This window comes from Ammospiza caudacuta, chromosome 31 (genome assembly GCF_027887145.1).
Source record: "Ammospiza caudacuta isolate bAmmCau1 chromosome 31, bAmmCau1.pri, whole genome shotgun sequence".
Lineage (NCBI taxonomy): Eukaryota > Metazoa > Chordata > Aves > Passeriformes > Passerellidae > Ammospiza > Ammospiza caudacuta.
The window spans coordinates 1,874,290-1,901,616 of record NC_080623.1 but is presented as its reverse complement, the minus strand read 5'-3'; the positions used below and the strand labels follow the sequence as shown (position 1 = coordinate 1,901,616).

The 27,327-nt window shown below is 54.2% G+C and overlaps 1 protein-coding gene across 2 annotated transcripts; it reads right to left on the bottom strand.

The window, feature by feature from the left end:
* Window positions 1–218: 218 nt before the first annotated feature.
* KRT80 (keratin 80) lies at window positions 219–17,542 on the bottom strand. Of its 2 annotated transcripts, XM_058822240.1 has the most exons (10): window positions 17,032–17,542; window positions 13,886–14,100; window positions 7,868–7,928; window positions 7,713–7,742; window positions 6,623–6,718; window positions 4,005–4,169; window positions 3,382–3,507; window positions 2,047–2,267; window positions 1,571–1,626; window positions 219–1,496 (listed from the first exon to the last, which is right to left on the bottom strand). In XM_058822240.1, the coding sequence occupies exons 1-10, from the start codon at window positions 17,365–17,367 to the stop codon at window positions 1,342–1,344; spliced, it is 1,461 nt and encodes a 486-aa protein (XP_058678223.1). In that variant the 5' UTR covers window positions 17,368–17,542; the 3' UTR covers window positions 219–1,341. The 2 variants fall into 2 exon arrangements, with proteins under 2 accessions (XP_058678223.1, XP_058678224.1); XM_058822241.1 differs by lacking the exon at window positions 7,713–7,742.
* Window positions 17,543–27,327: the final 9,785 nt, after the last annotated feature.

Genomic DNA, 27,327 nt, shown 5'->3' with positions numbered 1-27,327 from the left:
GAGCTGTGCCATTCACCATTCCAATCCCCGGGAGGCGATTCCAGCCTCACCTGGCTGCCAGGACCCAGCCAGGTGAGTCCTGCTGGGAAGGAGCTGCTGCTCCAGGTGCCTGTGGTGGGAGGCTGAGAGAAAACCAAGGACAGGACGGATTCTGAGTGACAGAACTTTATTGTGACAGCCAAACCCTGCGAGCCAGAGCTGTGCTTCCTATCCTACGGGAATGTGGGAATGGGGACCCAGAATCTGGGAATTTGGGGGGGCTGAGTGGCAGTGGCTGGGGCCAGGAAGGAAAATACTGCAGGATTGTGGGTGAGGTTGGGAAGAGGCCACAGCATCCCCCACCTGTGGCCACCTGGCCCTTCCAGGGCTGGCTCTGGGAGCTCTGGAGCATCAGGATTGGGATTGGCCCATGGGGGCAGCGGGGTCAGGTACAAGCTGAGGTCAATAAATACGAAGGCAAGGGAGTTTTCCAGCTCCAGGCTGAAAGAGGGAAGATTTGGATTTCATTTTAGGAAAGAAATTCTTCCCTGTGAGGGTGGTGAGATCCTGGAATGGATTTTCCAGAGCAGCTGTGGCTGCCTCTGGATCCCTGGAAGTGCCCAAGGCCAGGATGGATGGAGCTTGGAGCAACCTGGGACAGTGGAAAGTGTCACTGCCCATGGCAGGGGTGGGATGGGATGAGCTTTGAGGTTCCTCCCAACCCCAACCAGGCTGTTCCCAGTGCAGTTTAATAGGAACCAACTTAAATACCCCAACTTTAGGAGCTGGAACTGCTGTGTGGAGCCTGGAGAGAGGGAGGGATTATGGGAATCAAGACTTTTGAGGCATTTTAGCTTTGGTGAAGGAATGAGGGGCCCCCTGAAGGCAGGGAATGCCTTGAGGTGGCCAAGGGTGCCCCAGGGTGCCACCAGATCTGTCAATCCTGGTGACAAATCCATCCCTGGGGTTGTTTTCCTCCCTCTGCCCCAGTGTGGAATTTGGATGGTGCTTTCCTTAGAATCCCTGTCAGAGCAAGGAAAGGGTTTGGCAACAGCAGTAAAGGGACCAATGGCAGCTGCTAAAGCTGGGGTAGGGACACTTCCCTCCTGCTGGGCACATTCCAAGGGGTGACTGCAAATCCCCTGGGAAGGGAGCCCTGGAGAGGAAGGAGAAGAGAATGGGAGAGTCCCTAAAGTGCTGGGGTGGTTCCTGCTGTAACTGGGAATGGAGCTGTGAACTGGGATGGTGGAAAGCCAAGGGACAGCCTGGACAGGACCCCCATCCTTCATCCCTTGCACGTGGGCTGGAGTTGAGGAGGAGGAGGAGCTTCCCAGGTGCTTGGGCTCCGTGTCCATCCATCTCCTAGGAGCACTCCCCGGGGGCCCCGGCACTGAGCTTGGGCCGGGTCCCGGTGTCCGCAGCCCCCGCAGTGTCCGGGTCCCTCCCGGGGCCGCCCCCGCTGGGCTCCCCCGAGCCCCGCGCAAAGAGCCGCGAGTTCCGCAGGGTGCTGGCAGAAACTGACACAGGGCAGAGGTTAAAACCCTCCCATGCATCCCCCCGTTCCCTGGAGCAGAGGGATCAGAGCACTTACGAGGCCTGGGCCGGGAGTGGATGGCGCTGATGATGGTGGGGATGGGCTGCTCCATGCTGGGAAGGGAAGGACACAGAGTGAGGACAGGGCTGGAGCTCTCCCAGAGGGGTGGGAAGGGCTGGGGTTTGGCCTGGGGGAGTTGGGATGGTGGTAGGACCAGGATGGGCTTCAAGAGCCCCTGGGAAAAGCACCTGGAGAGGGTCTGGACCCTCAGCCTGGGGAGTCTGAGGAAGACTTGGGAGCAAGAAATGGGATTGAACTGCTGGGAACCACCAGGATTTGCCCCTTCTTTGACCAAACCTTCAGTACCTGCCTCAGAACTTGGTATTTGGGCAAGCTGGGCTTTGGGAGGAGTCCCTGCCCATGGCAGGGGTAGGACTGGCTTCCAAAGCATTCCATGATTTCATGATGTCTCCATCCCCCCAGGTGTCCTGGTGCATCCCTTCCCCACCTGAGGCAGAGGAATCCTGGCTCACCTGTTCTCCTCCCCTTCCACGAGCTTCCTGTAGGTGAGGATCTCCACGTCCAGGGCCAGTTTGATGTTCATGAGCTCCTGGTACTCGCGGACCAGGTGAGCCATGTGCTCCCTGCTGCGCTGCAGGGCCTCCTCCAGCCCGGCCACCTTGGCCTTGGCGTCCCTCAGGGTCCCCTCCCCCTGCTCGCCAGCCTCGCGGATGTGCTCCTCCAGGTACAGGCACTGGGGAGTGGGAGAGGGAGTGAGGGGCCTTGGGAGAGGGAATTCCACCCTGTCCTGTTATCCCACCCAGCACGCACTTGTCCTGTTATCCCACCCAGCACACACCTGTCCCATTATTCCCACCCTAGGATACACCTGTCCCTTTATCCCACCCCAGCACACACCTGTCCCGTTATCCCAGCACACCCCTCTCCTGTTATCCCACCCTAGGACACACCTGTCCCTTTATCCACCCAGCAGACACCTGTCCCTTTATCCCACCTTAGGACACCCCTGTCCCGTTATCCCACCTAGGTCACACTTGTCCCATTATTCCCACCCCAGCACACACCTGTCCTGTTATCCCCCCCTGGACACGCCTGTCCCGTTATTCCATCCCAGAAGACACACCTGTCCCATTATCCCAGCACAAACCTGTCCCCTTATTCCCCCTCCAGGTCACACCTGTCCCATTATTCCCACCCCAGCACACACCTGTGCCATTATCCCATGACACGCCTGTTCCGTTATCCCCCCAGCACACACCTGTCCTGTTATCCCACCCAGGACACACCTGTCCCATTATCCCCCCCAGGACACACCTGTCCCATTTTGCCCCCCAGGACTCACCTGTCCCATTATCCCAGGTCACACCTGTCCTGTTATACCACCCCACAACTGTCCCATTATCCCCCCCCAGCACACACCTGTGCCGTTATCCCCCCCAGCACACACCTGTCTGGTTGTTTCCCCCAGCACACACCTGTGCCGTTATCCCCCCCAGGTCACACCTGTCCCATTATCCCAGCACACACCTGTCCTGTTATCCCACCCCACACCTGTTCCATTATCCCACCCAGCACACACCTGTCCCATTATTTCCACCCCAGCATACACCTGTCCTGTTATCCCAGGTCACACCTGTCCTTTTATCCCACCCAGGTCACACCTGTTCCATTATCCCCCCCCAGCACACACCTGTCCCGTTCTCCCTCCCAGCACACACCTGTCCCATTATTTCCATCCCACACCTGTCCCATTATCCCACCCCACACATGTCCCATTATCCCCCCCAGGACTCACCTGTCCCATTATCCCAGGTCACACCTGTCTTTTTATCCCCCCCAGCACTCACCTGGCTCTTCTGGGACACGATGCAGGAGCGCAGTTTCTGGATGCGGATGTTCAGATCTGCGATTTCCCTCCGGCTGTCCAGGAGGTGCCCCCCGAAGGAGCCGGGCTGGGAGCTGCTGTCGGTGAGCTGTGGAGAGAGGGACAGGTGCCCTGGCATCACCTGGGTTACCTGGGCAAGCTCTGGGGCTCATTCCCATCCTCTCTGGCTGTGGCCCTGGCATCACCTGGGTTACCTGGGCAATGCTCTGAGGCTCGTTCCCATCCCCTCTGGCTGTGCTCTGCATCTGGTGCCCTGGCATCACCTGGATTATCTGGGCAAAGGTCTGGGGCTCATTCCCATCCTCTCTGGCTGTGCCAGGCTCACCTGGCTCTGGGACCAGTCACATTCCTGCTCCTTGGAGAGCTGGAAGGACATTTCCATCTCCACTGGGAGATGTGCTAGGTTCCTCCAGTGTGGAAAGCCCAGAGTTAACAAAACTCCAGATTTACTGTCTGGACAGTGATCATGGATAGTGCCTTGTCCCTCCCTCCATTCCCAGCCCATCCCTGCCATCCCAGCTGTCTCCAGGCCAATCTCTCCTGTCCTCTCCCTGCCTCTCCTGGCACGGAGCAGGGATCTGGTACCTTCCTCCGGGTGAGTGCCTCGGCCTCCTCCCAGCTGCGCAGGGCCAGAGCCTCGTACTGGGCCCTGACGTCCTCCACGATCCTGCCCAGGTCCGGCCGGGAGCAGCTGTCGATCCCCAGCACCACGGAGATGTCCTTGATTTCCGTCAGCAGCTCCTCCAGCTCCTGCAGAGCCACGGGACAACAGGGGAGAGAACACAGAGCTGGAGATTCATGGAATGGTTTGGGTGGGAGGAACAGCAAAGCCCATCCCAGCCCTGCCATGGCAGGGACACCTCCCACTGTCCCAGGCTGCTCCAAACCCTGTTCAGCCTGGCCTGGGACACTGCCAGGGATGGGACAGCCACAGCTTCCCTGGGAAATCCATTCCAAGGCCTCCCCACCCTCACAGGGAAGGACTTCTTCCCAGGATCTGGTCATATCCAAGATTCCCAGCAGTCAGAGAGAGCTCCAGGTGGGCTGTGCTTGGCAGAACAGCTTCCATGTGGAGAGGGGGACAATTCCCAAGTTTTCACTCTCTGGAGTTGGGAACCTGGTATTATTTCGAAACTCCATAAGATCCAGACTCAGGGTAAGTTGGGGTTTGGGATCTTTGGATACAAACTGGCAAAATCTGACAAAACAGTGCCTTTGGACTAGTCCAGGAGCAGGGAGAATCCTGGGAACCTTAAGGCTGGAAAAGACCTGTAGGATCACTGGATTCCACCTGCTCCTCAGCAGTGCCAAGGCCACCCCTGACCGTGTCCCCAAGTGCCACATCCACACATTCCTTGGGCACTTCCAGGGACGGGCACTTCACCCCAGCTATGCCAGGGCTGGACAGCCCTTTCCAGGAAGGAATTTTCCCCAATATCCAACCTAAACCTCCCCTGGCATTTCCTCTTGTCCAGTCGGTCGTTCCCCGGGAGCAGGGCTGGAGCTGATGATCATGGATCAATACCCACTGATATCCAGGCTGAATGGGAGAGTTTTGGGAAAACAAAGGCAGTGTGGATCATTCCACAGCCTGGGGAGGCTGGAAAATGCCCTCTCCAAGCTCTGCTGTGGGATCCAGCAGGGCTGGGGCTGCTCCTTGTGATGCCAGAGCCTGATTTAGGGCTCCTCAGGGAACCAGGAGCCTTCCCTGTGCACAGCCAGGCTGGCAGAGCTGCCCCACTCCTCTGTCCTGGGAATGGCAGTGTGGAGGGAGGCAGGAGCACCCCTGGGATTACAGCCCACCAGGATATCTGCTCTGGGTAAAATACAGCTGCAAATTCCCCTCCCTGAGCCTGGAAGGGCCCCTGGATCCAGGTTTGGACCCAGGCTTGGATCCAGGTTTGGACCCAGATTTGGACCCAGGCTTGCTGCTCCCTTATCTCAGGCCCAGCTCCTGCTTTGCACCAGGAATTCCTTCTCCTCCTCCCTCTCCTTTGTTCTTCCCTTTGTGCTCAGGTCCCTTTGGAGCAGGAATTGTGTTCCTTGATCCCTTCCCTTCCCTGGCTGGGCTCACAAAGGGCTCTGTGGCTGAGGGATAACACAGACACACCCCAAAAACCAGGATGATTGGGAGATTTTATCCCACTGCTGTTTAATCCCTGAGTTTCTTTGTTAATCTTGGAGCAGGTCAGAAAATTTGTGTTTATTTGGAATATCAGATCATTTGGTGAATAAAACCCCCAAACTAGTCATTTATTAATGAGGATTAATAAATTATTTTCTCTTGATCCATCCCAACAAGCAAAGTTTACTTCATTTTCTCTCCCCCTGGGAATGTGCCTGTACCTAATGTCATCGAATCCACAGAGAAGGTGAGACAGAAGAGGTTGGGGATGAGATTTTTACATTAATTAAGGGTTAAAAAAATGCAGCTTTTTATGGGACCCATGGGAAATCAGGTGGAGACCCTGGAGCAGGGCCTGATTTCCAAAAAACTGGGCTAAAATTGCCTTGCATGAGGAATAATCTTGCATGAGGAATAATTTTAGAGCAGATCAGGCTCCCTGGGCAGTTTTGCTGGGAGGCAGCTCCAGCCTCTCCGTGCCTCAGTTTCCCACATGGAATGTTCATACTCCTCCACCAGGCACTGTAATTGTTTGGATTGCTGGAATTTAGATAAATCCTGAGTGTTCCCACACTGCTGATCCTGCTGGGTGGCATTTTCCAGGCCTGAGTCAGTGTTCTGAAGGAGGCCCTTCCCCCTGGCTGCAGTCATTCCTGGCTGGGGACCCCTGGTTTTCCTGGGAAAGGAGGAGGCTGGAATGTGTTTCAGAGCACCCAGGTTCTCCAGGTGTCCTGGGGTTTGGGTTCTTCCTGGAGTCTGAACATTTGGCTCACCTGGGCCGAGGGTTCCAACCTCATCCTCATCTGGGGCAAACCCCATTGGAATTCCAACCTCATCCTAAACAGCCAGTTTGGGATGAGGCTGGAATTACAGGCCCCTGCAGAGGCTCTGGGGCAGAAGGAATGTTCTGGTCCCATTCCAATGTTGTTTTTAGGGGAGGGATCAACTCCTCAGGTCCTGCCTGAGCACTGGGATGGCTGTGACACCCTGGCCAGCCCCTGTGTGGGTGGAAATCCAGGATCTGTCCCCAAAATGCCATTTCCCATATTGTCCCAGCCCTCTCCAGGTGTGCTCCCACCTGCTCATAGATGGTTTTCTTCAGCTCCAGCAGCTCCTGGAGCCCTTTGAGCTTCACCTCCAGCTCCGTGCGGTGCAAGGTGCTCACATCCAAATCCTGCAGGGGTGGAAAGGGATTCCCCAGGGATGGAAAGGGATTCACCAGTCCACACCTGGATTTACATCCAGTCATTCCCACTGCTCCCCATCCCAGGGAGTTCCAGACACGCTGGACAGGGCTTAGAGCACCCTGGACAGGGAAGGAGTCTCTGCCCATGGGATGAGCTCCTTCCCACCCAACCCATTCCCAGATTTATTAACAGGGATGTCTGGAGGTGCTCTCCAGCTGGGGAGGCTCCTTTGAGAACCTCTTGCCTTTGTTTTGTGGGACTTGTTGGTGGAAGGCGGGGCTGGGCCATCCCCTCCCAACTTTTGTTCCCCACAAAAGGCTCCATTTATTGCAAACTTGGGAGCCACCCGTAGAAGTGTCTGGGAATGCCCTTCCTGGTGAGTGTGCAAAGGAAAACACGGAATTAGCCAGGATGAATATTTGTGGGGAACATTCCCTCCCTCTAACACCCTTGTCCTGCCCCCAAATTGGGGGTTTTGATACAAAATCCCAATTCCAGCTGATTCCCACTGGCTCCTGCTGGAGTGGGAGCTTTGCCCGGGGTTTGCCCAGGGCGTGGCCCCTCCTCAGGGAACAAAGGAAATCTTTTAAATTCTTTATCAATTCCAGCCTTTCCCAACTCTAATGGTACCCGGAGGGAACACAGGGAGGAGGGGGCAGCCAGGCAAGGGCTTGGAACCCTCAGGCCAGGGAAATCCCAGGGTGCAGGGATGGGGACAGTGACCAGGAATTCCCAGGACAGGGGATGGGGACAGTGACCTGGAAATCCGAGGACAGGGGATGGGGATGCTCTGACCAGGAATTCCCAGGATAGGGGATGGGGACAGTGACCTGGAAATCCCAGGTGCAGGGATGAGGACAGTGACCAGGAAATCCCGGGATAGGGGATGGGGACAGTGACCAGGAAACCCCAGGTGAAGGGATGGGGATGCTCTGATCTCCAGGTGTGCCAGGGGATTTTCAGGAGCCCCTCCAGACTCACCCTCCTGCGGAATTGGGACTCATCCCCTCCCTGTCCTCCTCCAGACCTTGTTATCCCAAACCAGCTGAGCCTGGATCACCTCCAGGCTCTCCCCTGGCTGTGCAGGGCTGGGTAGAGCCAATCCAGGGGGAAATTCCCCTTCCCCTCCTGCTGACCTTTTTGAGCTCCATGAAGGTGAATTCCATCCCGCTGCAGAGGCGAATTTCATCCTCGTACCTGCAGAGCACCCACAGCATGGCATCAACCACAGGGACACTCAGGGAGGGACACTCAGAGTTGTCTTCAGACCCCCAAAGTATCCCAACTTTCTGCTTTTCCTGCTTGTCCCCCCTCCCTGAGGCATTGAGTGAGAAGCTGCCCCATTCCAGCTGCCCTGGAACACCAGGAGCACTCTGGGGATGAAGAATCCCAGAGCAGAGAGGAGGGAGCTTTAACTGGGATTTCACCTGGGGGCTGGGCAGCCTCAGGTTCTTCACAAAGGGATGAGGGACAGGGGTGGGGATTGGGCTCTGCCCAAACTCCTCAGTTTCACCCCAAACCTTTTCCATGAGCAGAACAGAAAATATTTGGGGTGAAATTGAGGACTTCCTGTGTCGGAGTCTTCCCAAGGGAGAAAACTTTGGCTTGTGGCAATTCTGAGAATTCTAGACTGGTGTCATAACTCAGCCCAGGCACACAGGCAAAGGAATTAATGGAAAACTGCCCATGGAGTGGAAGGAAATCAAACCAGGATGGGGTGGAGTCCTGGGTGTCCCTGTGTTTGAATCCAGGTGGGACAGGGCAGGGCCAGAGCAAAGCCTCAGTCCAGGGGCAAATGGATGTGAGTGGGAATTGGGGAATGCTCCAACCCTTGCTGGCTCCTGGGACAGGGGCGTGGTGGTCCCAAACCCCAGGAGAGGCACAGGGTCCATTTTGGGCCCAGCAGAGCTGGGTCAGAGCAGAACCATGGGAGGGGGTGGGTGTCTCCCCCAGCAGCTGGACAGGGGTGGGAGCACTGGGAGTGATGGATCAGAGCAGGCTGAGCTCTCAGGGAGCTTCAGGCTCCCCTGCTCTTCCCTCAGGCTCCTCAGCCTAAGGGGCACATGACATTCCATGGAATCACTAAGATTGGAAAAGCCCTTGGAGAGCATCGAGTCAAACTGATCCCCCAGCACTACTAGGGCCAACCCTGACCATGTCCCCAAGTGCCACACAGCTCTGGTGGCTCCACCCCTGCCCTGAGCAGCTGTGCCAGTGCCTGGACACCTTTCCAGTGAGGACTTTCCCCCAATATCCAACTAAACCTCCCCTGGCACAGCCTGAGGCCACTTCCCTTGTCCTGTTGTTCCCTGGAAGCAGAGCCCGACCCCCCTGTCAGGAGTTGTGCAGAGCCACCAGGTCCCCCCTGAGCCTCCTTTGCTCCAGGCTGAGCCCCCCAGGGCCCTCAGGAGATCTTCAGACCCTTCCCCAGCTCCATCCCCAGCTTGGGTCACACTCCAGCCCCTCGGGCTCCCTCTTGGTGGGCCCCCCATTTCCAGCTGTGAGCTCAGACTTTCAGTGCTGCTGGGACACCAGCAAATGAACCTAATGCGAGTCACTAAATGGGCCTAAGGGGACCTGAGATCTTTGGGAACGAGATAAAATGGGAAAATGGGATCTCCCAAGAGACTGAGGAGAGGAACATCAGGAATGCAGCCCTGTGCTGCTGTTTGGGGTCTGGAGCATCGAGTCAGAGGTTCTCAGCAGCCCAGAAGGGTTTTGGGAGCCTTCCCTGCAGTGTACAGAGTGTGGGAATGGGGAGCAGATGTTGGGAAAGGGGGAAAGCTGTGCTCAGGAGCTGAGCTGGGATTACCCAGAGCAGATAATCTGTGTGTGACAGTCACGGCTTTGGGCACTCCTGGGGCTCCTCCTGAGTCCTCCTTGGTGCTGAACTTGCCCTCTCCTTCCCTGCCTTTCCAAAGCTGGGCAGCAGGGGCTGATGGGATTTATCTGTCTGGGCTGCGCTCCTCACCTGGGATGTCAGCCTGGAATGCTGGAATGGCCATGCTCAGTGTCTTTCTGCAGCCCCCCTTCCTCCTCCTCACACTCAGCTCAGGCCCAGTGCACCCCACGCTGTCCCAGTCTGCCTCAGGCTGTCCCAGTGTATCCCAATCTCTCCCAGTCTGTTCCAGTCTCTCCCACTCTGCCCCAGTGTGCTCCAGTCTGTCCCAGTGCATCCCAGTGTGCCCTGCTCTGTCCCAGGCTGTGCCAGTGTATCCCAGGGAGCCCCAGTCTCTCCTACTCTGTCCCAGTGTGCCCCAGAGTGCCCCAGTCTCTCCCAGTGTATCCCACTCTGTCCCAGTCTGTCCCAGCGTGCCCCAGTCTCTCCCAGTGTATCCCACTCTGTCCCAGCATGCCCCAGTCTCTCCCAGTCTATCCAAGTCTCTCCCAGTGTGTCCCAGTCTCTCCCAGGCTGTCCCAGTGTGTCCCACTCTGTCCCAGTCTCTCCCCACCCCAGGCCCTGGCAGAACCCCGCTCCCAGCAGAGCAGAGCTGCCCCAGAGCCGCCCCAGCCGGCCCAACGCGCTCCTGCCACGCTCCAGGCCCGTGACTCACCCCAGGCTGGGGCTGGAGCATTCCACAGGCACATCCCAGCCTTTATTTGTGGGAGATGATCCCGGGGCACTGTGGGAGGGCAAACCCAGCCCTTGCTGCACTTGGCACACTTGAGACGGTGTCTGCTTGCCCCAGGCTCCTTCCATGGAGCAAAATCCAGGGAAGCAGCTCTCAGGCAGGCTGTGCTCCCTCCTGGATGTGCCTGTCCCCTCTCCATCCATCCATCCATCCATCCATCCATCCATCCATCCATCCATCCATCCATCCATCCATCCATCCATCCATCCATCCATCGCAGACATCTTTTATGAAAAATCCTTTCCTTAGGATTTTTCCTCCTGAGAAGCTGAGAGGCCTCAGGAACAATATGTAAACATTGATTATCTGTGGAATGCAACAGGTGGATCTGTGATTGGTCTCATGTGGTTGTTTCTAATTAATGGCCAATCACAGCCCAGCTGGCTTGGACTCTCTGTCCGAGACAGAGCCTTTGTTATCATTCTTTGCTTTTCTATTCTTAGCTTGCCTTCTGATGAAATCCTTTCTTCTATTCTTTCAGTACAGTTTTAATATAATATATATAATAAAATAATAAATCAAGCCTTCTGAAACATGGAGTCAAATCCTCATCTCTTCCCTCATCCTTAGACTCCTGTGAACACGGTCACAATCCATCCATCCGTCCATCCCTCTGGAATTGCTGCTCCATGGCAGACTCCTTTGACGAGAAGGTGGGAGTGTTCCAGGGGGTCCCATCCAGGTGGGTTTGGAAAGCAGCCCCTGACTCAGGGTGAATTCAGAGCCTCATGGGGGGACTCCCCCAGGCACATTTCCCATCCTGGAGGATTTGGGGTATTCCATCCAGAATGCCACAGCCTGGCTGAGGGCACCACTCTGGGGGAAATCCAACTCATTCTGTGTTTTTTCTCCCCCAGAATTCCCTGGGGAAAAGAAACCTCCTGGATTTGCCTGGTTTGTGCAGAGATTTGCTCCAGAAATGCCCCTGGGCTGGGCCAGGGCTGGATGGGGCCTGGGAATTCTCTCCCTGTGAATCAGTTCCGAGGGATGAAGCACCCCAATTGTGTCCTATCCCATTGTCCAAGTAACTGGGAAAGTCACAAGAAATCCGACAGGGAGAACCCTTGGGCAGCACCTTCATCCCTAAGAAATCAGGTTGGAAAACCCTGGAGTGTCAGGAGCTGGGAATTCTGCAATTCCTGAGTGCAGATCTGAGCACAGACTGGGGCTGCCCCATCCCTGAAGTGTCCTAGGGCTGGGGACACCCCGGGAGAGTGGAAGTGTCCCTGTTTGTGCCAGGGTCCCTTCCCACCCAAAATCCCATCCCAGGGATTCTGCCTCCTCAGGGAAGGGCCAGGTGCTCCCTGCAGGGATGACAGCCCCTGACCTTTGCATTCCCTAAATGAACAGCAGGCAGGCACCTCCCATGAGGAATTTAGGACTTTTTAGGCAATTCAGGGTGTCATTTGAAGAACTCCTGGGAGGATGATTTCAGTGTAAGGTGAAGAATCAAACTCCTGTCAAATTCCTCACAACACTCCCTGTCCTTGGCACTGCTGAGGCCCGTGGAATCCTGGGCTTTGGGTACCTCACAAGAAAGACCCTGAGGGTCTGGAGAGAGTCCAGGGATGGGAATGGAGCTGGGGAAGGGCTGGAGCAGCAGGGAAGGGTCTGGAGAACTCCTGAGGGACCTGGGAGGGCTGAGCCTGGAGAACAGGAGGCTCAGGGGGACCTTCTGGCTCTGCACAAGTCCCTGACAGGAGGGGACAGCCAGGTGGGATTCAGGATCCACTCCCAGGGAACAAGGGAAAAACAGCTTCAAATTCCATCAGAGGAGTTTTAAGTTGGATATTTGGAAAAAATTTCCATGGAAAGGGTTGTCCAGCCCTGGCACAGCTGCCCAGGGAGTCCCCACCCCTGGAAGTGCCCAAAACCCTGTGGATGTGACACCTGGGGACATGGGGTCAGTAGTGACCACAGTGGTAGGGGGTTGATGGATGGACCTGGTGATCTCCAAGGGCTTTTCCAAGCTGAGTGATCCCACGATTCTGACCTGCTCTGAGCTGATTAAGGCATTTCACTGCTGGGTCTCTGTTAGAAGGAGCCGACAGCCCTTCCCTAATTTGCAGCCACCTGGAGCAGGGTTTAAGGAGCTGGAGAATCCTTGGACTGAACATCTTGGGGAGTTTGTGCCTCACCTCAGGAGTGGGTTTGGATCCCAGCAGGGATTTCTGCCCCCCCGAGTCCCTGGGCACCACTTTGGGTTGGACAGTCCCTGCACAGCCCAGATCCCCATGGGAGCCTCCAGAGCTCCAGGAAGGTGCTGGGTGCCAGTGGGAGGGAAAGGAGCTCATTTGGCATTCTCCTGTGGGATGCAAATGAGCCCCATAATGAGGAAGGCATTGTCTGCTCCCCTGTGACCGGGCATGGCCCAGCTGCTCTCTCTTATCTGCTCATATCCAGAGATAAGAGGAACTCCCCAGAGATAAGAGGCAGCTGCAGCTCCCCAACCTTTGGCTGCCTCCCTATTCCTGGTCAGGACCATTTGGGGCACAATTTTGACCTTTTAGTCAAAGCAGAGTTTGGCAGAAGGGGGAAAGGAGGAGATCCCACAGTCATGGAATAGAATATTCCTTCTTTACGAAAGAATCCCTCCCTGTGAAGATGGGGAATGGAATGGATTTCCTCATGGCTGCCCCATCCCTGGAAGTGTCCAAGGCCAGGCTGGATGGGGCTTGGAGCAGCCTGGGACAGTGGGAGTGGGATGGGTGTGTGTGAGCCTGGAGAGGAAAGAGCTCCAGGAAGAACTTTGAGCCCCTTCCAGTGTCTCAAGGGACACCAGGGCAGCTGGAGAGGAACCTGGGACAAGGGATGGAGGCAGAGGACAAGGGGAAATGGCTTCCCAGAAGGCAGGGATAGGTGGGATACTGGGAAGGAATTTCTCCCTGTGAGGGTGGGGAGGCCCTGGAATGGAATTCCCCATGGCTGCCCCTGGATCCCTGGAAGTGCCCAAGGCTGGACAGGGCTTTGAGTGGAAGGTGTCCCTGCCCATGGCAAGGGTAGCACTGGGTCATTCTAAAGGTCCCTCCTAACCCATTGAACATGGGTTATGAACATGAATATCCTGAGTTGGAAGACACCACAGGGATCATCAAATCCAACTCCTGGCCCTGCCCAGAACACCCCAAAATTCCCACCATGTAGCCAGGAGCGTTGTTTTTTGTACAGAGCAGCCTGATCCAGAAATCACTTTGGGGACAAAGTTCTGGCTTGTGCTAATTTTGTGGAGAATAAACATTCTCTGTTTTCATGGCTGTCACTCCAGCAATGCCATTCCCCGAGTTGTTCTCTGGCAGAGGCTCCTCTCGGACCCTGCTCTCCTTGGAATTTCACTATTCCAGCTTTCCTTTCACCTCTCATTACCAGCTGTGATCCTAAATTCCCAAATCCATCCTTCTGTGCACACCAAAGCAGGAATATATTCCTGGGCCTCTCAGGCTGGCTGAGTTAACTCAATCCCACAGGGCTGCTCCCAGCTGAATCCCCCCGGCTATGGACAGACAGAGGGACAGGGACACCTACTTGCTCCGGAAGGCGTCCATGGTGCTCAGCACCTTCGCCAGCTCTGACTCCAGGTTCTCCTGCTCGAAGTTGAGCGCCTTCATCTCCTGGTTCATTTTGCTCACATACTGCTCATAGATGGCCTTGATGTCCGAGTCAGAGTGGGAATTGTCCTGGTCCTTCAGGAAGTTCCACCTGGTTGTCAGGATCTTGTTCTGCTGCTCCAAGCTCTGGACCTACGGCAGAGGTTTCAGAGGCGTCAGTGACACTGAGGGCCACAATCAAAGCATGGCAGGGCAGGAGATGTTGGAGACCTTCAGAACCAGCAGATTTCCAGGGAAGAATGAGAAATCCCTTCATACTAGGCCTGAGGATGGAGGGTTATGGAATCATGGAATGGTTTGGGTTTGGAAGGGACTTTAAAGATCATCCAGGTCCATCCCTTGGCATAGGCAGGGACACCTTCCTCTTTTAGGGGGCTTCTAGGGGTTTTACACAGGACCCACTAATTATTTCTCAATAGAACACGGTGACATCAAAATAAACCCATTCACATTGGGCTAAACACAGTGACATCAGAATAAAGGAGTCACTGACAATAGGAACGGTCAGTTCTGTCCCTTTTGTGTGTGACAATGGGCTACTTTAAGCACCTCCAGCATCACCAGATCAGGTGTTGAGTCCAGCTTGGTGAAGCCAAGGCTGCAGATCCACCCCAGGTCATGCAGGGATGTCCAGGGTCAGGGAAGGGCAGATTTCCTACTCCAGAGAGCACAAAGAGAGGGAACCCTCTGAGCTGCCAAGGATTACAGCATGGAGAGGTTCAGGGAAATGAATCAGGTTTATTGCAGAGCAGCTCAGACAAAGCTCTGGAGAACATCCCAGGTAATTACAGACTCCAGGTGAGCTCTCTGTGCTGGCTCTGAGAGGACAACGCTGCCCTTCCACCACCCGCCTTTGAGGAACCTGCTCCTCTTTCCCAATATTCCCAATCTCACCAGTAACACTCCAAGTTTAACAGTTCTCATCTTCAAAGCTCTTGGCCAACTCCAATTAATTGGCTAATTGCTACCTCTGGGAGCAGCCCAAGTCACGTTTTGGCTGGAGATGCCAGAGTTGCCTCCAAGTTTCCTGTGTTGCATTCCGGGATGACTCAGGGCCAATGCCATAGTGGGAGCACTGGGAGCAGGAGCCATCAGACCTCCAGCCTTGGCCTGGGGTCCAAAGAAGAGGCAGAATTCCAGCTGCTGACCCAGATGTGGCACCATCTTTCTCCAAATGCTTCCTGTCTGAACAGAGAGAGCAGCCAAGCAAAGCAGAACCATTCCAGTGCTTGGGAGCTTCCAGCAGAAGAGATGGGAGTGTGGGGATGTTCCAGGTCTCACTCTTAGAGACTTCATCATTCCCTCCTGGGATGAGAATGGGTTGTTCCAGGTCCATCTTCGACCTTTAATTAATTCCTGACCTCCTTCCTAATCCTCAGCTGTTCCTTTTATCTCTCACATTCCTGTTAGCAAATCATCCCTGCACTCAACTGGTTCCCTCTTGGCTTCCAACATCTGCTTGGAACTGGACGATCCTAAAGGTTCCTCCTGACCCAAACCATTCCATGATTCTGTGACTCCTGCAATGTCCCCCTCAGTGGAAATCCCCCCTTGCTGAGCCTTTGCAGGAGCTTTGCAGAGGGATCACCCAGATTTGGCCTCATTCCCTGGAATTTCATGCCTGAACACACAAGTGGCCAAAGTTTGGTCCCCACAGACCCTCCCCTCTGGAGCTCAAACAGGGGCTCCAGGGCTTGGCTTTTCCATCTGTCTGGAAAATAAAAACCAGCAGATCTGTAACAGCTGGAAAAGCTCCAGCATCAGACTCCTGTAGCTGTGTGGTCAATTATCCCTGGAATCACCTGCTGGGGATCGAGAGCATCTGAATCCCTGATTATAAAGCCAGGTTCTCTTTGACAAGGAAGTGCCATTCCCTTCCTCTGGAATGAGGGCCTGGGGCAGGTGCCTGAAGCTGCCACTTGATGCAGCTCTTGAAGCCTTGATGCAGCTCTTGAAGCCTTCAAAGGAGCTCAGGAGCTACAGTCAGAGACCTGGGCCCAAGGGGTGTTTGTGTCCCTGAGCCCCTGGCCCAGGGGGTGTCCCTATGCCAGGATCCACATGGATCAGGAGGCTGCTGGGTTGGCTTTGTTGGGAAACCTAGAACTCTCAGCTCTTCCCTCCCTGGTGCCAGGGAACAGGCCTGGCTCAGGCACGTAGGGTTTTGTGCCTTTCCCTTCCTCCCATCCCTGCTCTGAGGGCCCAGCAGACCCCAACCTCTCCACCTGGACAGTCCAAGTTCCAGCCTCTACTGTCTGGGTGCTTCCCAATGCTCTCCAAATTCCCAATGCCACAGTCTTGGAAAGGCTCACAGGAGGAGGCTGTGCCCATCCACCAGAGCCAGGCTGGGCCCTGCTGACCCTGCCAGGTGTGACTGGCCACAACTGTCCCTCTGCAGATGTTCCTATGGCCTTCTCCATCCCAGTGTGAATTCAGGTCCTCGCAGAGCTGAAATGAATCAATCCCAGGCTGCTGGAGGCTGGCAGGGAGAGCTGCATGAAGCAATCCCAGAGATTACATCTGTTTACGGAGCAGGGCTCTGCAGGAACCTGCCTGCTCTGGGAGTTGTTTTCCTTGGAGAAACTTCTGCTTCTCCCAGCTCTGCAGAGATGAAAGCAGCTCTTTCTTGGCCTCTCTCCTCAGAAACTCTGAGGCAGTGGCTGGGGGGTCCCCCGGCTCCCCGCACTGCCCAGGTGGAGGTGGGGATGAGTTTGCAGGGATGAGTTCCCAGCTCTCTTCAGCAGCCAGAATTGGAGCTGCTGCCATACTCAGTGTCACTGCCCGTGGCTGTTTGGCCACTCCGGGAGCCAAGGCCTCCCGTCCATGGTGTCTCCTGCCCACGGTGCCCCCAGGACCCTGCCGGGGCTGCTCTGGGGGTCCCCAGGAGCTGTCCGGGGTGACAGCACAGACTCGGCCTTGCCTCCCCCAGGGATGCTCCCTAACCCCCGTCAGACAGAGAGCTCGGAAGGAATAACTAATTGGGCTAATAACTAATTGGCCGGATGTGCCAGCCTCGCCGCGGTGGTCCCCGAGCCCCTCCCCACCCCAGCCAACAGCTGTCCCTACCTTCTCAATGAGGGTCACGAACTGGTTGTTGAGCACTTTGATGTCCTCCTTCTCCTGCTGCCGCACGGCTTGGAACTCGGTGTCGATGTCCAGGCGCACGGGGGGCGGCAGCCGGCCCAGGCCGGGGAAGGGCGAGCAGCGCAGGCTGCCCGGGGAGCCGCTGCCCAGGGAGCCGTGCCCGTCGCTGCCCAGCGAGCCGGGCCCGTCGCTGGTGCCGCCGTCGGGGCTGCGGCGCTCCGGGCTCGGGCTCCCGGCGGCCCGGCCCCGGCTCATCCTCGCCGCCGCCTCCCCGGAGCACAGCGAGCCGCTGGAGAAGGCAGAGCTGGGGTTGGTCATGGCCGGGCTGGCTCCGGGGGAGGGAGAGGCGGGGAAGGGCTCAAGGTTTGTGGCTGCTGCTGCCTCCGAGAGAGGAGCGGCGGGGCCGGCGCGGTTCCGTCTGCTGCGCTTGTGGCTGCTAATGAATTCCAAGCACCTGTTCTGCGATGTTCATTAAACGGAGGAGGGTGGAACCCTTGATGGAAATCCAGATCAACCTGTTGGCTTTTTTTTTTTCTTTCTATGTTGTTGTTGTTTTTTTTTTTTTTTTTTTTTTTTTTTTCTTATTCCCTCCTCTGTCAGCTCCCTCTTTTCTTCAGGAGCTTGTTTGTGTGAGGAGGACTCAGGCCCTGACAGCAAAAACAAACCCTCCCAGGTAATGCCAGCCCCCAGCAGCTGCCTCCCTCATCCTTAAAAGGTGAGGAAAGGAATTGGAGGTGCCGGGCTTGGGAAGGACTGCTCCAGGCACAGCTCTGTACAGAGACTTGGCACACGGAGCCGGCATCAGCCCCTGGCTGCTTTCCAGCCCAAATTTTTAGAAAGGAGCAGTGATACTTTCTTTTTCTTTTTCTTTTTCTTTTTCTTTTTCTTTTTCTTTTTCTTTTTCTTTTTCTTTTTCTTTTTCTTTTTCTTTTTCTTTTTCTTTTCTTCCATAAAGAGTCTGAACAGGCTAAAGAAGAACTTGGGAAATGCATCCCAGGCTTGGTGTGGCTGGAGCTGCTCTTGCTCCACATGGGCAGAGCAGGGAAGAGTCTGGTGCTTGGGTGCTTTAGAGAGGATAGGTCTGGTTTTAGGGATGCTAGGTCTAGTTTATGGATAATAGTTCTGGTTTTAGGGATGCTAGGTCTAGTTTATGGATAATAGTTCTGGTTTTAGGGATGTCAGGTCTCGTTTATGGATAATAGGTCTGGGTTCGGGGAGGATAAATCTGTTTTTAGAAATGGTAGGTCTGGCTTTAAGCAAGATAGGTCTGGTTTAGGGAGGATAGGCCTGGTTTTGAGACCCCTGGGAGTGGGCCAAGAATGCTGAGGTTATTCATTCATCTGCTCTGGCAGCACCAGAGACCCTCTAAACCTCTGGACCCGAGGCAGGTCCCCATTCCCATTGCTCAAAAGCCCTATAAAATCTGGAGATACAAAACTCCTCTGAATTTCAATGAGCTCTGGTGTCCCACCCTTAAATCCCTGTTTGGTACAAACCCTGGACGTGGTTTCCTGCTTTGGCTCCGTTTCTCCTGCAAAGCCTGGGAAAGAAGAGCTCCCATCTGTGCCTTGCTTTGTGGCATCCTTGGGAAGGGAGACTGGGATGTTCTTCTCTGGCCATCCCAATTTCCATTCTGTGGGAAAGCTGCTGCTCCATGCTGGAGTTTCCCTTCCAAGGGAGGTGAGGGAAGGAGAGGTTGGATCTGTGCTCTGACAAGAACCTTCTGCTGAGGAGCAGCTCTAGTTTGGGAAGGATTCCCAGGGAAGGGGACCTGCTCCAGTGGGGCTGACCTTTCCTTCAGGTGAAATTGCAATATATTGCCAGGAACGGGGTGTTTTCCCCTGTCCACCTTCCCCAAACATCCTCTCCAGGGAAAATGCATTTGAACACCAGGTCACTCACTCAGTGGGTCCTTGGCAGAACTTCTCACAGTAATCCTGATGGTTTATTTTAATGATTAAGCCCAAATTCCCAGCGGAGAGCAGCCATAGCTCGTGGCTCCTGCTCTGTGGGTGATATGATCCCTTCCTGGTGGGTTTCTGTGGTGGCTCTGTGGCTGCAGGCATGGATGGGATCCCAACGGGCACCAGGTCAGGGTCACCTTGCCCTTGGGGCTGCTGGAGGCGCTGAAGGCACTCAGGGCAGCCCTGGGAAGGCTCAGTCCCTCTAAGGGAAGCAGGGGCAGGTGGAGCGAGGGCACTTTGGTGCAGCAGAGCCTGGGAGCAGTGTCTGCTCTGATCCTGGTGGGATCTCTCATGGTCCCAGCTCATCCCACCTCTCTGAGCACCAATCCCTGCTCCTTTCTCCTCCAAGGATCAATTCTTTCCCTCCTTTTTCTTCCATGAAATGAAGTTTCCAAGCCTAGGTCCAGCCCATGGGAACAACAAGTTTGGCTCCAAGAGCACCTCCCAGTGCACAGTGGCCCAGGAAGCCTCTCCAGGTGATGGGATCCAAATGGATCTGAATGATTCCTGCACAGCATCGTGTCCCGTGTCCCACATCCTCCCCATCCCTGCAAGTGTCCAAGGATAGGGCTTGGAGCACCATGAATAGTGGAAGGGTGTGGAATGGGATGAGCTTTGAGGTCCCTTCCCAGCCAAACCCTTCCATAATTCCATGATTAGATGCCGGAGATGGGCCCAAACTCCCTCTGCCACAGAAAGGTGCAGCAGGATGATGGTTCAGGATGAAAACTGCCTTTCATTCTTGGGACAAGCAGCATGGAACCCTTTTTTCACTGGGATCACTGGAGCCACTCTGCTCTGAGATGGATGAGGGTTTTCCAAGTGCTGTGTCCTTCCAGCAGGATGGGTTTGACTTGCAGGTGACATGGGATGTGTTGGAAGAGGATTCAGCCTCTCCTTTCAAGGCTGAAGCTGCTGTTGGCCCACGGGGTGAGCAGAGGGCCCAGGTGGAAGGGGGATACTCTGGGGGACCCTGGTTTCAGTGCCCGTGTTGCTGCTCCTGGGCATTCTGGTGTTTGTAGGGAAGGATCCTGTGGCTCCCAAAGAAGGGGGGACCTGTCCCCAGCTCAGCATCTGCCCCTCGTTCCTGCCCCTGCCCCGGGAGAGGCTGAGCTGACTCAGGCAGGTCCTGCCCTTCCTGATGTTCTCGATGCTCCTCCTCGGCCAGATATTTGGTTCCGTTTGGGATGGGCTGCTCCCCAAACCAGGAAGCCTTCCTGGCTGCACAGAAATCCTGCTGGAAAGGTGTCGGAACTCAGTTCATCCCTCTGAGTGTCCAGAGTTGCCAGGACCCCTCCACAGGGCTTGGAGACTCTGGCACACAGCCCAGAGCACCTGGGGATTTGATTTTGACTCCTGGAGCAAGTTACCAGCTTTGTATGAGGACCTGAAAGTCACAGAGGGTTGAATAGTATAATAATAAAATGATCACAGGGTGAAAATGTAGATTTTAGGATTTTTGGTGTGGGGGTTATGGGGACAAGATGGAGGAATCCAGGCGTGTCCAGCCTTTCTTCTTCTTCTTCTTCTTGGTCTCCATTTTCTGCTGTGATGGTGGCACTTTGGGATTGGTTTAGAGTAGAAGTGCACTGTCTAACATAGGTGATAGGTATTGGGAATTAAGTGTAAATATTGTACACGTAGCTTTTAGTATAAAAAACTGACACCACCTCAAGGGCTGGAAACAATTACCAGCTTTGTGTGAGGAGTTACAAGCCACAAGAGTTTGAGTAGAATGATAGTGAATTTGTCACAGGGTGAAAATGTAGAATTTTGGGGGTTCAGGAGGCAAGATGGAGGAATGTGGGCATGTCCTGTCCTTCTTCTCCTTCTTCTTCTTGGTCTCCATTTTCTGATGTTGGCACTTTGGAACTGGTTTAGAGTAGAAGTGCACTGTCTAACACAGGTGATAGGTATTGGGCATTAAGTGTAAATATGTTATACGTAGTTTGTAGTATAAAAGGACAACACCATATCAGGGGCGGTCAGAGTTCCTGTGGCTGCCCTGCTGAGCAGATCTCAGCTGGGCAGAAAGAAAATTTTATAGATAAGAATTAATAAACAACCTCAAGACCGAAAAGAGTCCAGACTCGTTGTTCAGTTCCGAAACAGAGACATCCTGCACATCTCGGGGCAGCAATTACCAAAGAGAAAGGGACAGGGACAAGGAAGGTGGGGAGAAGGTGGAGAAGGGGATGAAGGATCCAGTCACATCCAGCTGAGCTGCTGTGTGCCCCCTGTGCCATTGGGAGTGTTCACAGCCTGGTGGGTGAATCCTGAATCCTGCTGTAGCTGGGTGCAGAGTGAGCCCAGGATCTCCCATCCACATGTGTCCAGATGTGTGTGTGGCTTTTTGGGGAGCTGAGGCTCGGGGCTGGGCACAGGGAGATTTAAACCATCACAGGGAGCCCTGAAGGTGCTTCAACCCCCTTGGACAAACCTGGGAAATCTGCAACCCTTCCCTGGACACTGCTGGGGATTATTGCCAGCACCTGGAGCTCCCAGGGTTATTGGCTCAATGTGTTCAGGCAGAGTAGAATAATTTCTTAATCAAGGCTCCCCAAGTAATTTGGTGTTTATTAATGAGGAGTAAACTGGGAATCAGCCCCAAGGGATGTGAGTGAGGAGGGAAAGCAGGACTGAAGCAGCTCTGGAGGGAATGAGAGGGTGAGAGGGAGCCAGGTAAGGGAGCTGCCCCTGGAATGGGAATTGCCCCTGGAGTGGGGCTGGGTCAGGCTGGTCACACAGGGCTGGGAATGGTCAGTGCTGTGGCCATGGGTAGGACAGGGAATGGCCAGTGCTGTGGTCACAACAGCACAGGGAATGGTCAGTGCTGTGGTCACACATGGGACAGGGAATGGTCAGAGCTGTGGCCACAACAGGACAGGGCAGAGCAGCTCCTGGTTCTGCTGCTGGAGCCTCCCCGAGGTCAGCTCAGGTTTAAAGAAACAGAAGGAGGAGAGGATTTATTTTGTGAAATGTGTGGTTTGGTTTGTTTTATTCAGTTTGGCTGGGCAGGGCAGGTGTTTCCTGCTCTGCCAGGGGCTGGGCTTGGAGGTTCCAGTTTGGGACTGGGCACTGCCCAGTTTGGGCTGGGGGCTTTGAGAGCCCCTTCCTCCAGCTCTGCTCTGTTCCCTCTGTGCAGGTCCCTCTGGGGAAGGGCAGGGGCCAGGCTAGGGACATGTCCAGGCCATGCCAGGGTGGGACAGAGGGGCTGAGGGAGCTCCATGGCCCTCGAAGGACAGGGCCCAGCCCCAGGCGGGCACCGAGGGGGAACACTGCAGGGACAGGAGTGGGGGACACTGCAGGGACAGGGGTGGGCACGGAGGGGACATTGCAGAGACAGGGGTGGGCACAGAGGGGACATTGCAGGGACAGGGGTGGGCATGGAGGGGACACTGCAGGGACAGAGGTGGGCACGGACGGACACTGCAGGGACACTGCAGGGACAGAGGTGGGGGACACTGCAGGGACAGGGGTGGGCATGCAGGGGACACTGCAGGGACACTGCAGGGACAGGGGTGGGCACGGAGCGGACACTGCAGCCCTGCCTCCCCTTCTCCCGCACCCCGTGCTGGGATCGGGCTCTGGGGGCTGGGAAGGGGAGAATTCGATGCCAGACTGGGGGTATTTGTGTACCGTGGTTTGGGGGATGCCTGGGGGAGCTCTGCCACCTTCCCAGGCTCCTTTCCATCCCTGCTCCTTCTCTCGCTTCGTTATTCCTTCTCTTACCTTCACTCCTCTCTTCTCCTCTCCCTTCCCGTGTCCCATTCCCACTCCCACCTCCCCTTTTCCTTGCTTTCTGCACCAGCCTAGAGCCGTCCACATCTCTTCCCTGCCTTCTCCTGGAATCCCAAGCCCGGCTCTTTCTGATTTCTGGGTGAAACCGAGCCCCAAGCAGGCGTCAGAGCGCAGGAATGTCCCCGGGGGCCGGGCCGGGCCGGCCGGGACCTGCCCAGGGCAGCAGCAGCAGCAGCAGCGTTTGGTTCCTCTCAGCCGAGCTCCGGCTCACGGGGCTTCCAGGAAATGTCAGGGATTGAAAGAAAAATCACTGAACAGGGCTAAAGGCGGGGTGTGACATCCCCCGTTCCTGCTGGATGCTGGTTTGGGTGGTCCTGGCTGTGCTGTGGGGTGGGGAGTGGATCCAGCTCTGGGTGCTGGGGGTGCCCCAGCAGCGTCTCCTGATGGGATCTAACAGTGGAGTCCTGGGATAGGAAGGGACATTAAAGCCCATCCAGTGCCACCCCTGCCCTGGGAGCAGCTCTGCAGGTGGGGCCTCCCCTGAGCAGCAGGGGCAGAACCCCCCTCCTCTGCTGCTGGGGGTGCCGAGGGGGCTCTGCTTCATCTCCAAACCCTGAAATGACCCCAAAGTCCAGGAATGGTCTTCCCAGAGCACCTGGGGCTGCCCCTGGATCCCTGGCAGTGCACAAGGCCAGGCTGGACAGGGCTTGGGGCAGCCTGGCACAGTAGACGTGTCCCTGCCCATGGCAAGGGTGGCACTGGATGAGTTTTAATGTCCCTTCCCACCCAAACCATTCCATGAATCTCCAGCTTTTTCTGGTGCCCATCCTCTTCACTCTGGGCTGTGCTGGGAGCCTGGAGGTTCCCAGTTCCCCCTGCAACAACCAGTCCTGTTACTTTGGCAAATGGCTTCTCCTTTCCCAAGATCCCGCCAATAAAACAGCAGGAATGAGAGGCACAGGGAGCATTTCCAGCTCGGTGTTTCCCAATCCCTACCGGAGTCAATGACTTCATTCTCTTCAACAGCAGCCAGATCCAGCCCCCGTCTCGATGGGCTCTTGTGTCACCTTAATGAGGCTTTTGTTTGCTCTGGGTGTCACTCCCAGGTGCTGCAGCACAAAGAAGGAGCTGCTGCTGTGGCTTCTGGCTCCTCTGGAGCTGTGGGAGGTCTAGGAGCCAGCTCCCTGTTTTGCAACAGGTTCTGTGCATTAAATACACTGTGATCAGGTGTTTATTTGGGATTTAAAAGGGCCTGTGACATCCCAGTGACAGCTAGAGGAGGATGTTTGCAGCTGGGATTGCAGGAACATCCTTTTGCCCCAGTTTGGGGATTTGTGGTCAGAGAAATCCCAGCCTGCAGTGGCTCATCTCCCAAAATCTGTGTAGCAGCAGGAACTTTAGGGGTGGAATATCTCTGGGTATGTTTTTATTTTTCCCCTGTGAGGATTTGGGCTCACCCACAAGCTGGGATGGTGGGAGTGGGAGAGGGGATGGTGCCACTGTTGGAGACAGGAGCTGTGTGGGGACAAACTGAGGGACAATTTCTGGTGAGCTCATGGTGGCAGCACCTCAGCTGCAGAACCAGGGCCTTGTGCTTGCAGTTTCCAGGGCCACATGCCCAAATAACCAGGAAAAAAGTCTATTTTTTCCAATTTTTTCCTGGCCACTTCTGGGAATTGGATCCATCTCCCACTTTTCTCCTTTCTGGTTGTGTAAACCGGGTGTTTGGCCATGGCCAAAGCTCACCACAGCATCCCTGCCTTGCGCTGCTTCCTAAATCATGGACTCATGGAATTGTTGTGGTTGGAAAGATCAGTCTTGAACCCAGAGCCCACAAACTGTGTCCCCAAGTGCCACATCACCTCTCTCTTTGAATAGTGCCCAGGATGGGGCCTCCCCCACTGCCCTGGGCAGCTGTGCCAGGCCTGGAGAGCTTTTCCATGGAGACATTTCCCCAAATCTCCAGTGCTGTGGTGCTGAGCAGAGAGAGGCTGTGCTGGGGTGATGTTGTACCCCATTCCTGTGTTCTGTTTATGCTGGATAACATGTTCTGTGCCTTCAACACTGGCTCTGAAGAGCGAATGGTTTGTTTTGGTTTTGCTATCAGCCGCTCCCCCGCAGCTGGCAGGACACAGACAGGGCAGTACATGGTGCTGCTCTTGCTCCTGCTTTGCTCTTACTTTTGCTCATTAATTAGTTTAGCTAAGTAGTCCAAATTTTCCCTGGACTGTTTTTCTTTCCCTTTCTTGGAACCACTCGAGCCTGCTCCAGACTGGGACCTGGGAAACACCGAGAGTTTGCGCTTTGTGGCCTAGTGGGGCCTGCTCTGGGCCGCAGCCTTTCCCAGTGCCTGAGGGATTGATAACAGAGTGAGCATCCACAGGAGAGACTTTCTGAATTTGTCATCTTTTTCAGAGTGGTGACAGAGTGGTGTCACCTGGTATTGTTCATTTTGTGTGCTGGGGGGTGTTTTGCCTGTTAAATAAACAGGTTCTTTCCACTTGTGTCCAAGGAATCCTTCCCAAACTGGTTGAGGGGAGTGGCCGTGTGGGTTTGCTTGCTGGAGGGGCCCCTTTTCTCCCAAATTTGCCCTGAACGAGGATGTCACAGACGTCTTTTATGAAAAATCCTTTCTTTAGGATTTTTCTTCTTGAGAAGCTGAGAGGCTTCAAGGAAAAAAAAAAAGTAAACATTTACTATCTGCTGCTGTAGAATGCAGCAGGTGGATCTTTGATTAGCCCATGTTGGTTGTTTCTAATTAATGGCCAATCACAGTCCAGCTGGCTCAGACAGTCCAAGACAGCTGCCTTTGTTATAATTCTTTCCTATTCTATTCTTAGCTAGCCTTCTGATGAAATCCTTTCTTCTATTCTTTTAGTACAGTTTTAATATAATATATATAATAAAATAATAAATCAAGCCTTCTGAAACATGGAGTCAGATCCTCGTCTCTTCCCTCAGCCTGAGACCACTGTGAACACGGTCACACCAGGACAGGGGCCGAGCCCCAGCTCTGGGATCCCTGCAGAGGGGCACTCGTGGGGTTGGGGCATTCCTGGAGCTGCCACCCATCCCAGAGGGGAATGTGGCACTGATCTGTGCCCTCGGTGGGTCTGGAGCCCGGGATGGGGGCTCAGGGTCTGGCCAGCACCAGCGGCAGAGGCAGGAGCCTCCTCTGCTCCTGGCCCAGAGCTGGGCTGACGTGGCCCCGGGCCTGTGGCTGTCCCCACGTGTGTGACGTGTGCCAAGGCCACCCTGTAATCCCTGTAAAGTCAGAGACCAGCGCTGAGTCACCCTGAGTTTTCACTCCTGGGCTCAGATTCTGAGGAGCTGAGTCACAGCCAGAGCACTCAGGGAGCTCGTCCTGCCTTGGAGGGGATGTTTTGCCCCGGGTTTTGGGTGGCAGGAGATCTTCCCTGCACTGAGGAGCTCTGGAGCCCACGGAGTGCAGGAAGGAAACATGCTCAGTGTGATAAATGCATCCATTTTATGATTGGCTTTTTGTAAATATTAAAATGAGTATTATATGTGTTGTGTAATGCTGGATTAATTCTCTTAAGTACTGTGTTAAATATAGTTTTAGGTTATAAAAATTGTTAAAATGGAAACGATGCCATGTAGGATACTTTTTTTAAAGAAAGGGCTTGCAGCGAGATAGCAGCCACAGGACACCTAAATCTTTCAAAGAAAAATAGTTTATTGCTCTCTTATCAGAAGAAATTAATTTCTTCCCGCCTCGAAGGTGCTGTCAGGATTCAGAGGAAGAAGCTGGCACTGCCCAGACAGAATCCTGTGTTTGAATGGAATTTATGCATCATGTATGAGGTGTATGAATATGCAATGGGCTGTTGCTTTTAAGGGTTAATCCTTTGTTAACATGGGTCCTTTTTCAGGCTCGTGCTGCCCAGAAAAAGGTACCCGGACATCCGTAACTCTTTGAATTTGTTGTCTCATATTGTCTTAATTCAAATTGTCCAAATTGTTATTACTCTAATTGTATTACTATTTTTATAACCATTTTATTACTATTAAACTTTATAAAATTTTTTAAAAAGTGATTGGCGTTTTTCACACCGAGCATGGAATTATGGAGAGGTTCAGGTGGGAAGAACACTAAAGTGTTATAGTAACCTCCATGTATTATAATAACCTCCTCAAGCCAAATTTAATAAACTCTAAAAAGCCTATAACACACCCAAAATAGCTCAACTACCTTTAAAGACATAAAAATCAACAAAATAGCTTCTGTTACAGTGTTAGAAACAAAAAAGTTTAATAAAAAACAAAATAACAAACAAAATACCAAGCTAAGTGCTAAACATTCTTACTCCTAATAAAAACACTTTACAAAAACAATTACTTTTTTTGTTTTCTTCTTTCTCTACTAAATTGCCCAAACAAAACTTTTTAACTTCTGTCCAATTAACTATCCTTAAATTTAAAGTTCTTTAAATCCTATAAAATATCTTTTCACTTAATCAAAAAAAGAAAACCAACTTCTAAACTTCTTTCCTTTTAAAGAGACAAAAAATAATTTTGTCACTCCATCAACAAGAAACACACTCCTACACTA